This window comes from Anomalospiza imberbis, chromosome Z, assembly GCF_031753505.1.
Source record: "Anomalospiza imberbis isolate Cuckoo-Finch-1a 21T00152 chromosome Z, ASM3175350v1, whole genome shotgun sequence".
In the NCBI taxonomy this organism is placed as follows: domain Eukaryota; kingdom Metazoa; phylum Chordata; class Aves; order Passeriformes; family Viduidae; genus Anomalospiza; species Anomalospiza imberbis.
In genome coordinates this window covers 35,868,887-35,882,152 of record NC_089721.1, presented here as the reverse complement: position 1 = coordinate 35,882,152, position 13,266 = coordinate 35,868,887, and the positions used below count along the sequence as shown (strand labels likewise).

Here is a 13,266-nt window from a genome sequence, read left to right as displayed (position 1 = left end):
CACTTTCTTAGCTCAGAATTAGCTTTTTACTGTATTTAAATGCAGCTGGATATAGTAAACAACTTTGAAAAATTGTCAGAAAGTAAATCTAAACATTGGGATTAAGAACTGTACTGTATTCTGCACCAGAATTATTGATTTTTGTCCCAGTACCTCAGGCCATCCACTGTACGTAAGAACAAATTGCTGCATTGAGTAGTAACAATATAATAAACTGTTCTTCCCCTTCTTCCTAACAGTCTCTTCACAGGAATACTCCTTCCAGCTCTCTCAGCTGATATCAGAAATTGTCTGAAATAATCAGAGTGATTTTCCACTTTACTAATTGCAACTGACTAGCCTTAGCATCTAATCCACTTGTTTGTTTGGTTTTCTACCTTTTAAAATATGCAAGATTTTCTTGTGGTGTTACAAGAAATCACTTCCCTTTTACTGGGTTGGTTTCAGAGTGTTTGGATTTTTTTTTAATTTCTGGTATTATTATTTCGATAGTTCTTTAGATTTCATTAAGGATGATAACAACCATTTTAACTCAGCCTCTGAGAACACCTCTGTGGATGGTCTGTAGGAAAATGGTTTGAATATTTGTCCTACCTTGTTCTGTTTATCTGGAAATGTTTTCAATGTAAATGTCCATTTTTTGGTTCAGTGGATGACTAACAACATGGGCAGCTTAAGTAACAGGCTAATATATGGCAATCTTTACACTTCATCAGCAGAAATCTGCAAGATAAAGGACTCATTTGTTCCACAACCAGTTTTACAAAGTGAAGATGACTTAATGAAGACATTTTTATGTACATAACACAGATGCTCACTCACTGTCACATACTTCATGTGTTTTATATGACACAATGCCTCCGTGTGTAAGCAGCATGGCAAAAACTTTAGACACTGACTCTGATCATGCCTCAGTCTTTCTGAGTTTCCTTCTTTTACTCTGAACTATATTGCTAGTAGTGGCAATAGTGGGGGGAGGAGTAATTGCTCTTTTAAAATTTAACATGCAGGAACTAACACTGTTACTGCTTATGCAAGAGCTGCAGACACATTAGGTGAGAGCTAGCTGCACAATCTAAAGAACAGCTCAGGGCACCAGCTGCACATCAACACCAGGAATCTTAACAAAGGCAGCTATATGGAACAACTACCCTCATACAACATATTCATTTCAGACCTGCTTTGTCACCAGCAGTATCTCCTCCTTCCTTTCATTAGCCTGCTAATATCCAAACTTATGTATGTAGGCTTATGAAATTTCAAAGCCCCTGGATGTTCCCACAGCTCTGTATGAGCTCTTCCTTTCCAGGACACAATCATCTCAGGAGTGTGGTTTCCAAAACAACATGACTGTCACTAAGTAGGCAGCTGCAATCAAGACTTATTTTCAACTTCGTGAAGTTGAGGACAACTGACAAGTGGACCTTTGTGTTTAAAAGGCTTTCACAATTCTCTTGAGCTTTGCTATCATAGTGTTGCCACTATCTCCTGTAATTAAGCCTTGGTAGCAACTGCCAGAGCTGTTCAAGAAACTCTCTGAGCTTGGTCCACTGCACACATTTCTGCACTTCCACTGCACTTGCTTCTGCACACACAATTTCTATACAACTTTTGCATCGTAGAGTATTATGAGTTACACTCCCATACTGCAACACTCAGAAATGCTTTTCTAGCCAAGTACAAACAGACTATTAGAAAAAGTTGATCACTACTGATCTACCATTCTAGGCATCTAGATTTGTTCTTGATTCAGCCTACGAAAATGTACCATAACCATTACATAATTTGGATCACATTTGTATTATTGGTTTGAGAATTTTGGTAATCACGCTTCTAACAACACAGTGCCATCATCATGATTTCTAATTTCAAATATGTGCCTTGTGTCTTTACACAGAGAAAATAACAATAGCAGCAATCCAAAAATTGCAAAGGCTTCAGTCTCTACTTTTTGCACAATGTACAGTTACCACAAAATCCTACCAATGTAGTCACTACTAAAAGCAGTAGCTGTTAATTCTTCATTAATGCTGGTCTTGGCACACAACCTCACACTGATCCACACACATGAACAGCATGATCTGGAAGTATGTTTGCTTCTTCCACAGCCATGTTAGGATGCTGCAGCATTAACTAAGGAAGCTACAAGCAAGCATGAAAAACATGCAGGACTCTTACTAATTGTTTCATGGAATTTCCTTGACAAATCTCTCCTTACTTTTAAGTAAAATGAACTTAGCTACAGGCAATTAATCCAGAAAGATGATTCTATAATTGTTACTATTCTTCACTGTGTATTTTGTACCATTTATTTAATAATCTGAGGAATAGGAGAGACAGTAAAATGAGATGATGCCACACTCCTGACATAATATCTATTTCCTAATTTAGAAGGCTAGCAGTCAAAAACACAGATCAAAAAGATTCAGTGAAAAGGCTAAAGCAAGGAGAGTATTTGTAGCATAAAGCACTGGTTGCCATACATTTGAGAGTGGTGAATTTGATTTTAAGGCAATTCCAACTAGCCCAGTTAAAAGCCTAAGATATGAAACATCTGGGTATTTTGTTCCCTTAGTACTATTTTTTACAAGTTATATTATGGTGTTAGGATTCTAGCATATGTGTTCTCTTAACTCACTTCTCTTTTTGTGCTTGTGCTCAGATGAAAACATTTCAGCTGGAAAATGGTATTCAGATGGTAACAAAAATCCATATGGTAAGGTAACCAGAAAGCTGTTGGGAGAGAGAAGGCCTTAGGTGTGCAGATAACCTATGTTCTTTGAAGAGCACTGGGTAAGTTGTGCAGTGAGACCTGTTACCAGACAGTTCAGTCCAGATGAACTCCTCTAACAGGAGTGCAAAGGGACTGGTTGATAAAACTGTTCTGATTATTTTTACCAATAGCTATTTCTTTCCAACGAGGCACTGCCCTTGTAATGGCATGGAGATCTTACCTTTAGTTCTATTTCCCTTTATTTTCCAGTTAGAGAAAAAGACGTAACTTTACTACCTCTAAAGCTACAACTTCCTACTTTCCATTCTTCACACCACATGCTCCTGCTCTCTCCACAGTGTGTGAATAAAAGCATAAGAGTAATGATGGAAACAAGATTAAAAACACGTCTTGGGTAAAAATAGCAGTGTGGATGCTCAATCCAACACATCAGTTAGGATAAAAGTTTGTGGTAGCACCTGTCAGAAGCCTGACGCCAAACGCAAGATGCAGCACATTCACTATGTAACTGTGCCCTGCACTCACCTTGTCCCCAAAACCACCTCAGTGGCAATGTTCACACCGGACACTCACAAGGTTTTCTCACGTGGATTTCATCACAGAACCACAGAGTGGCCTGGGTCTGAAGGAACTTCAAAGGTCATCTACTTCCAAGCCCCTTGCCATGGGCAGGAGCACCTTCCACTAGGCCAGATTGCTCAGACCCCCATCCAACCTGGCCTTGAACACTTCTAAGGACGGGGCATCCACACCTTCGAGCGGCAACCTGTGCTAGGGTCTCATCCCCCTCACAGCAAATAACTTCCTCCTCAGATCTACTCCAAACCCACTCTCTTTAAGTTTGAACCCACTCCTCCTTATCCTGCCACCCCTGGCTCTGGTTCTCTGTCCCGCCATCCGCTTCTCTCCCTTTTGTGCCCGCACCCCACACTCTCGCGCACCCCCTCAGGCCCCACGCCAGGCGTGTCTTTTCCGCCCGGACCAGTGACGCTGCATCTCTGTGACGTCACTTCCGGCCGCTAGGGCCCCGCCCCGTCCCTGCCTCCTCTTGCCGCCCCCGCCCCTCGGGTCCTCGGACACGGGAGCGAGGGGAGGGGGAGGAGGGAGAGGAGGAGGGGGAGGAGGAAAAAAGGAGAAGAAGGAGCAGAAAGAAGAGGAAGAATAAAAGGAAAATCAAGAGAACGAGAAGTCGGAGGGGGAGGATCCGAAGAAGGAGGAGGAGCAAGAGGAGCGGAAGCGGAAGAGGGAGGAGATGGCGGCGGGGGCCTCGGCGACGACACCGATCCGGAGCGCGGGCGAACGAGACAACCGTGGGAGGGCGGAGCCGCCGCCGCCGCTGCCGCCGCCGCAGCGACCCGGCGCCTGCTCGGAGCAGTGACTGCCTGGCCGCGTCCCCCTCGCCGCCGCCTCCCACAGGCCGCCCGGCCCTTGCCCAGCCCGCCTCCGCCTCCGCCCCCGGCGGCTGCGACGCTCTCTCGTCCTTGCACCGGCGGCCCCAGCGCCGGGGAGGTCTCAGGCCCCCGTTCCCAGTGGTGCTGAGCCCAGGCGTCCCGTCGGTGTCCCGGTGATTATGCGTGGTTTGCCGCGAACGCTGTATCTCTCCTTCCGCTGATGCCCCCGCTGTCCCCCCGCCTAGGCTAGAGCAGGCTGAGCGCCAGCTCCTCTGGAAATCTTCGGCCATGTATTTCCTCAGCGGCTGGCCTAAGAGGCTCTTGTGTCCTCTGGAGTCCCTGGAGCGACCGCTTCACATCCAGACGGATCCCCAGAGAGCTTTCTTCGCAGTTTTGTTCCCATCTCAGCTGAGCATCTGGTACTGCAGAGTGAGTATCCATCGTTTTATAAGCTCTGGGACGCTGCTCTCCCAGCTGAAAAGATCTGTCGCCTGCTAAATTTTTTTCTTCTTCCAGATGCAGTTGTAAAATTTGATGCTAACTTTACAGGATATTCCAGTATTTGTGAAACTGAGCGGTTATCCACGATGTTTAGTGATAGCAGTGTAGGCTTAAGAAAATATGCAACGCCAATCTGCTTACAGTTAACACTGTTTTTTCCTAAAAAATGAGACTTCCAAGAAACTTTGTGATGTTTGTGCTTAACATAAGGAGTATTTGTAGCAGTGTAGGGTTTTTTTGCATGTATGTTTCATGTCTTTCACCTTTGTATTGTCTGTGTTTTATATAAATGAACATATGAATATAGAAGATATAATACACTCTTTGTAAAACATGGAACAAATGCTATCACTGCCCAGAATGTTGTAACATAAAAATTCATAAAGTTTTCTTTTTATGGGAAGTTTAAAAGTTTTGGGGATCTAAAAGAAGACTTGTTATGGCTTTTGCATGGAAGGTGCTGGTTTAGTTATATCTCGTTTGAAACTATGTGAATAATTGACATTAAGTGCCTTGCTTTTAACTCACATTGTATTAGTCTGGTAGCAAAAATGCTGTTTGTTTGATTTGATGCAGTCAATGAAAACTGTGATACTGGCTTTAAATTTTGATGCTGGATCCTTTTAAATACTGCCTAGATTAGATCCTAAATCTGTCTATAAATATCTCTAGATCCAGGTGGTTTATAGAGTTCATCTCAGATTACCAGGGAAAACAAACAGTCCAGTTTTAGAAAGCTAATACTGAAAGATGTCAAATGACAGTCATAGCCGTAAAATCTCGCTTTAAGTTATGCAGCGATTTCATCACTTTTTGTTTTATTGTGCTCAGTAAGGCTGTTTACTAGTTCCTGGCTGGGGTGCTCATGCTGTTTTTTGAACCTAGACAGGTATCCAGCTAGTACATAATCAGCCCAGTAACTTTGCTGTGTGAACATCATCATCTGGCCTCCCGTTTTCCTTCAGTTTGTGGCACACAGTATATATAAAGTGTACACTTTTGAGTTTTTGCCAGTTGTTGAACCTGTAGTTGTAATCTGTCAACACAGCAGAACTGATCTTTTTCATGGAAAGACATAGAAAACGACAGGCTCATGAAATGCTTCACAAGATGTGCCCTGTTGTCTAGAATGTAGCTTACTTTATGGGCTGTTTTGAAGGATGAGGTTCATTAGCTTGCATGCTCAGACTTGTTTTGAAATGTTAAACATATGACTCGCTACAGACAGCACTAGAAGAATTAACTTGGTGCAGAAGAGTTGCCTAAACTTACATTGGTAAAGGTCATTGGTATTTTTAAAATAAATTTTGATTCTGTTTGTAATGGGTGCTTTTGAGGAAGGTGCAGACTTTGCCAGGCCTGACTGCTGACTGATCTTAAACTGGAAAACGTGTTACAGTCTCATGGCCTCTGTGGACAACTGGCTGTTATCAAAAACCTGAAAGAATAAAGAGTAAAGTTCAAGGTCATTTTAAAAGATAATTTCTTGCATTATTTTTATGTATATAGCTGGGGTTCTGAATGTGGTTTGTTGGGGTTTTTTCCCCCCAGGCTTTTATTTTTTTCAATTTCTTGTTTGTTTTTGAAGGTGATGCTTAAAATTTGAACTTTGATAAAATAAAATAACTGCATTCTAGTAAATGTTTTCATTGGTCAGAAGTACAGTCTTTGGAACAAGGATAAATTCTGTCACGTTGCACTAACTTGATTTGTAGTCGCAGAAAAGCCTTCAGTTCTTGTTAAGACTTGCTACTATCTCAGCTATGTATCAAAGGTTTCATTTAAGAATGAGATGATGAGACTGGGAAAAGTTCTGTTTTGAAATTTTCAGAAACAGAGGTCTTTTAAATGCTTTCAGGTGTGTGAGTTTACATTCAGTATGTGTATTTTTTAAGGTGACATAGTAAAGTTTAAAACTCCTTTTCACCTACTGTGCACTAAGAAATAGTGGAACTAAGGAAAGTTGATCCTAAAGTGTGGATTGTTTCCTGTTTTGGAATCAATATAGGTATTAAGACTCTAAACAGAGTAACTGGTGTTGAAATAAAACCAGATGGAATTCTGCTAGTGTTTTTGAACCCAAAAGTTATTGACTTTTTACATGTTAGGAGAGATTGGATTGTGGATAGAGAAGATCACTCAGGTGAATGATTTTGATCATGCACTAGTATTGGTGAAAGGTTGTTGAGCGTAAATGATTTTGATCATGCACTAGTATTGGTGAAAGGTTGTTGAGCGTAGCCCCCAGATATGTTGACATTTATTTATGAATTATATACATGTGCTACTGTACTAATATACCCATTATCAAGCATACACAACGTAGTCTAATTTTTTTCATCTGTTTAGAAGGGAGCTACATTGGTCACCTAGTCCAACTGCCTGACCAATTCTGGGCAACCAGAAGTTAAATCATTTTAAGAACATTTTTCAAATATACATTATACACTAGTAGACTCTAGGCATGAACCACATCTCTTGGATGCCTGTTCCAGAGTTTTAAAAGGAACAAGAAAGATTGAGGTGTGACCAAAATGAATACATTTTAAAGTTTTTACTTTATTTTGTTTTTTAGTGGTATCAAAAATCCTTTATTGCTCCCCAATGGATTCTGTTAAATACATCCCACTGTGGAGACCTCTGCTCCAAGCATTTTCCTTAAATCAGAAGTTTTAGGACTACATACTGTAGATAATTTCTTGACACTTGAGAGCCAGCGTAACTATTTTCATTGATAGCATGGAAAAGCTTGTCTAACATTTTCATTCGAGTAGTTTAAGTACTTGGATGCTTGAAATGAGAAACATCTCAATGAATTATAGAACCTTTCTGAAATGCTATAATGAGAAAATTGCTGTTTAATAGATTGACTTGGGAACTGAAGATGAGGTTTCACAAGGCAGCTGTGCAGTCCTGTGTGTCATCATCTTTCCTGCTTGCACCTTTATTTTAATGGAGCTTATGATGGACTAGTGATGTCTTTTTACAGGGCTGTTAAGCTTATAAAAAAACAGAAGCCTGTTTATTTAGTTGATGAAAGAATGAAAGGAACATTATAGTTGGTCCTTTGAAAGTGTTATTCCTTTGACAGTGTGGCTTTAATTTTAAATTGCTTTAGTTAGCTCTTGAATTCTGGAAATTCACCCATAGGGCTCTAGGTATTAAGAGAAGAGGTAATGTAGCTAAGGAAGAAGGTGTCATAGACGAGAGGATTTCCTTGCCTAACCCTTGACAAGTGGGTTGCGTGCAGCAAGAATAGTCTGCTGATGTAGTTTTACATATAAATATTGTTCAGTGTTTCCTTTCTTTAGTATTAACAAACTTGTGACAATGACAGAAATAAGTACTGGCCTTGAATATTTAATGAAAACTCCTGTAGGTTGTTTGGACTATCTGCTATGACTCTGTCAGTCAAAACCAGTTTTGTGAGCCCTTTCGAGCTAAGAGTAGCATGTCCCATCTGCTCATTTAGGGGAGAATTCTTGATTACCTGTATGCTTCTCTGCTTTGTAAATGTAAAATGATTTACATTTACTCTTCTTCTTCTTCTTTTGTTTCTTTTTTTCTAATGATCTGATATTGAGTCTGAGCACCTAAATGAACTAAAAGAAGCTTTTGAGAAAGCATGCATGTCAGAATCCTAAATTGTCAAATAGTTGGTATTCATTTTAAGTGCTGTGTAAGTTGATATTCAGATAGCTCTCATAACTCTCTCGTATGTGCTCTTCAGTCACTAGCTGTTGCTGTACTAGAGTTGAAGTCAATGTGTAAGTTAAATCTAAGCATACAATAAGGTAAAACAGGGTACTGGGCTTCTGTTGGGGAAGTGAGCTCCATAACCTGGAATTTTGCCACACTATAAAAAGGAGTTACTTGTGACACAGTGCATAGAGTTCATAAAATACATTAATACATTCATAAAATACATTAATAAATACATGAATAAATACATTAAAATTATCTGCAGTTGTTTCTGTAGTATTTTTTTACTTACGAGGGCTGTTAAATGTTTTTACTATGCTTTCAAGATTATGTTTTCATCTCAAAACTGTAAGCAGAACAATTTACAGAATTATTGTGCGAGGCTTTTTCTTAATAGAATTGGATGCAGTCTCTGGAGGCTTTTTATCTAGAATGTGATTGCAGAATGGGACAACAGATATCTTGTTATAAGTTGTTGTGTTGGCTGTGTATTGTGGACAATATGATGCAGATAGCATCAGTGCAAGTTAAGATATCCTACCTACCGTTTCTGTTGTGTTTTCTTCCTTAGGAATTTAACCCCCAAAATGCTGATCTCATACTTATACTCTTTAGACACTTGTCTGAGAAGGCAATTTCTTTTTATTTGTCAGTAACAGCTGTGCTGTTGCGTCTATTAAAAAGATGCAGTTGTGATTACATAATGAAAAAAAGAAGTTACATTGATGAATTTATCTAATTAAATCCAAAATTGTCATGCGGTTATTTAGTAGGACTTACAGGCTTTCAGTGTCTCTGGTGTCGTAATTACATGCGTGATGGGAAAATGCATTCTCAGTTATGACTTTTCAGTGTCCAGTTAATTGCATGTAAGAGAAAACCAAAGATGTATAGATTATGCCTTTGCTTTTTGGCAGCATTTTTGAGCAGTAGGTTAACTGAAAACTTTTATTTGGGAGAGGTAGTGGTTGGCAATTCTGCACTTTGGTTTTCTGAATTATTTCACAATAGCCATGAAACACACAATTGGAAGCTGTGTCTGCTCTGCTGGGTGGATCTTCTGTTGATTCTAAGCTTTCCAAACACTTCAAAAATTAAAGGAGTTATGATTTTTATAATTAACATTGATTTTAGAAAATAATTTGTCACCACCTTGTATCTCTGCTACTGACAAAATGGCCTTTTGTGGTCTATTTATACGAATTTTTCTGTTCCTTATGTGCACATGCTTGCTTTTCTCCATATAACTTTTCTGTTTTATTAGTTTGTAATTTTAAAAAGCTTCAGCATTTAAAGGAAGCACAGACCATATAGTGACAAAATAAAATGCACAGTGTCACCAGACTTTTGTTCTATTCTGTTTTATTGTTTTCTCCCAGCTTTGTCTGTGTCACTTAGATCATAAGCTCATCTGAACAGCATTTTTGATTTTTGTCTTATGCCTACAGTCTAATGAAGTGTTAAAGCATTTGGCATATAAAACTAAACAGAGCATTGGTGTTTTTCAAGGAAATGGCTTCTTTATCCTCAATGAGGTGGATTTTTGATGTCTAGAGTAATATATGGTAAGGAGATGAGAATATTAGGTTTTAACAGTTATCCACAGTCATGCAGGTTCTTGGATTGAAGTTACATTAAGAAACCCAAACCTGTACATAACACCATGTTGCGTCTGTGCTGTCAGGTCATGTGTTTGCTTTTTAGACTTTGTAGTTTTCTGCTGTATTTGCTGACCTACTTCTAAAATCCACAATTTGCACAGTTTGTCATGAACTTGCAGTCAAACCAGAGAATCTGGTTTAAGGAAACTATTTTTTTCATTATTTTATTTTCTGTCAAATGATTGTGCCTCTTTCCAGTTGGTTAACGTGTCATTTTCTGTGACAGTGTAAACATCTCAGTTAGGACGCTTGCTTGTGGGAAGACTGTCATTCAAGTCTGTTCAAGGCTGCTTGTCCTCTTTAAAGAGGGCCTTTGCAAAGCAACAGTCACATTTTAGTGACTGTTGTGACTGATGTGACACATTTTAGTGTCACATCAAATGTAGTAGAATGCTTGTGTTAAGGTAAGTGAATTGGTAATTTCCCATATCTAAGCTTGCTGAGAGAATTTGCTGCAGGGTTTGTATGCCTTAATAGATCTTTTCATAAAAACTACTTTATACTTGGCTAAGTGTTCTGAGGTGGGTTATGGTGTTAATACTTGGTAAGTGAGCAAGTTACTGTATTACATCAGGTAGAATTAAGTTATACAGTAACAATTAGGGATTATTTCATTGTGAGTTTGGCTGGGGTGTTTTATGTTGTAGTTTTTTCTAATTGTTTGCATAGGTATTTTGTCCAGCTGTTGATACAGAGCTCACAATTCATAGTGGAAAGTCCAGGGGGATTCTTAATGCACAAATCACAATGAAGCAGCTCTGAGTTTTTAGGTTGTTTGAATTCAGGTGGTTTTGTTGATGGAGCTGTCTCGTTACCTTACTGTTTTACAAATAGTGCAATTCATTTCTGGTAATGCAAACCAGATTTGCTTTCATGTTATAATCTCACACCAGTAAAAAAGAGGCATGTTTAATGCTAGAAAAACATTGTTGTGAAGCATAAAAACTTCTGAGTAAGAACTGTGGAACATGTTCTTTTTAAGAGATAGCCAAGGTAGCTGACTGATGGAAGGAGATAAAGTTTAGCTGTGAGAACAAGAAGTTATGTTTCTTTTCAGAACTAGTTAACTAGTGCTCTGGAGAGTTTGTTTACATGTTAGTAATAGTAGTGCTATATTATTTTTAAGGTTGCATTTCTTATTTTTCATTTCACCACTTTTGTTATCCTGTAAGCATCCACTGCCACAGTTCCTTTTGTAACTGAGTGTCAGCTTCTGTTTTGCCTGACCTTACATTCCTCTTGAGAGACAAAAGTACTGTATCAAAATGCCAGATTTTCTTTGCAGCAGATTAAAAATGCTAGATATGCTTCTTATCTATTTTGGGAAGCTTTTTTTAATGTTAAAATGCAATTAAGACTTGCTTACTCACTTCTTTCTTCCTTAACATCTAAAAGTGTTTACTTCTTCCTCAAAACAAATTTTTTACTTCTTTTTAAACAACTCTTTATTTGTTAGGTCATTTGATATGGTTCTGGAATCCAGTTTCTCCTAAAGCTCTGGCTCTACCATTAATATTTCAGCAAGTAGATTTTAAGCATTTTAAAGAAGAAGGATCAATATATTGGCTTATTTGAGACAGTGGGCATAATTAATTAGCTGAGGTTAACTACATTTCTTCATGTTAGTAGCTGCATGCAGAAGTGTGAAGAGTAAAAGACATGGAATTTTAATGAAGCTTATATGGAGATATGGGGGGTTTTTAACAGAAAAAAATGTAAATATTTAGGAAAAATTCTAATTAATAGAATAGAATCTAAACCCCTACTGTTTCTTATAGGGTATGAAATATATAAAACTAACAAGAGGAGAATATCTAACTAACTAGCCTTCCCCGCCCACATTTTTTTGTGTTTTTTGGTGGTTTGGTTTGGTTTTTTGTTTGCTTTGGTTTTGGTTTTATTTGTTAAAATGTATGTTAAGTGGCTTGCTGTGCTTGGGTCAAATAGTTAGGTTGATATATATTCCTGTTCACAGAAATATTCCCGTGCCATTATACATTTTCAGTCACTTTAGATATAATAAATTACTTCAGGTGTAAAATCACCATTTCTCATGCATAAGCAGAGCAGGATCTTGAGCTCTCCTTCCATCTTTGTTAATCCAGACCATTCACACATGTGTGGAAAGCTTTTAAGCAGGGGGGTAAATTTGTATGTTAGGGTTTTCCTGATGTCTGAATTCATACTTTTGAGCTCTGGAGTATGTAGAAATTAATAGTATCAGTGTAATATTTCCTCATTTGTCCTCTAGCTAGGTAGCCTTTGTGACCTATTTAATTTGAAGTGGGTCTGCTTTCTAATAAGAAGCTACTTAAACTACAGAAAGATAACAGTTTGAGTGCAAGCAATAGTTTTTAACTCGTTAAGTCCTCATCTGCGAGTCACAAAGCCTGGAAATCAATTTGTATACATTTTGTTGCTGATATGTATGTATAATGTTCTTCCAGCTTTGAAGATGTAATAGCCACTTTCTTGTGAATCAATGTCACAAGAATTCTACACTATAAATACTGTGATTACATTCTGTAAGAGTAGTAATATAGAAAGAAAATTGTGTATTACTGAGTTTCTAATTTTGCCAGCGGTTAAAATGCTTCAGGCACAGAAGTGCTTTAAGAATGATCTTCAGGTTTGTAGTAATGATGCAGATTACCAAGACACTTCTTTTTCTCAGTATATCTAAGGCAGTTAGGGTGTTTCTAAGCCAATCAGTGAAAAGCTGTGTAGTTCATTGAGAACAATCAACTAGAGTCTGCTGGTAAGAATAATTAGTTATCTATTTAATGTTAGATAATTTGATGCAAAAGAAGCCACACAAATTGAAAAAGCTCATACAAATAGGTCTTAGGGTAAAGATTAGTGTGCTTGTTATACTTCATAAATGTTTAACTTTATTTTTGATAATTCAGTTCTGTGTGGGTGTGAAATGTAAAGAATAATGCTGTTAGCAGCATACCAAATCATACTGTGAGTTTACCAAGGCTAAGGCTGCCCATGTGAAACTAATTCAGCTTGTTATATACGTGCATGAGGACAACATTTCATTACTTTGTTTTATACTCTTTAAAATTAATATTCATACTTTAAAATGAGGTTGTTTGCAACTCTACTTTTTCTGAAAGGAAACTGAAGGAAGTGATTCCAAATAGGATGGTAGTAGATACTTACCAAATTCTGGAGTGATGGACACTCACAAGATATGTGGGTAGAATTAATGTTTTTATATTTCTTGTACTGCTTCTGCTGGTCCATCAAGTAAGCAAAGAACAGTACTAAA

At 38.4% G+C, this 13,266-nt stretch overlaps 1 protein-coding gene across 5 annotated transcripts in view; it reads left to right on the top strand.

Moving 5' to 3' along the window:
* Positions 1-4,189: 4,189 nt before the first annotated feature.
* RIC1 (RIC1 homolog, RAB6A GEF complex partner 1) overlaps positions 4,190-13,266 on the top strand; it is a 46,908-nt gene continuing 37,831 nt past the window's right edge. For 2 of the 5 annotated variants that reach the window (XM_068176816.1, XM_068176818.1), the window contains exon 1: positions 4,191-4,554. In XM_068176816.1, coding sequence (XP_068032917.1) covers positions 4,414-4,554 — 141 coding nt within the window. In that variant the 5' untranslated portion in view covers positions 4,191-4,413. Of the gene's footprint in view, positions 4,555-13,266 lie in introns of all 5 variants that reach the window. The other 3 variants (XM_068176820.1, XM_068176815.1, XM_068176819.1) reach the window with 3 other exon arrangements.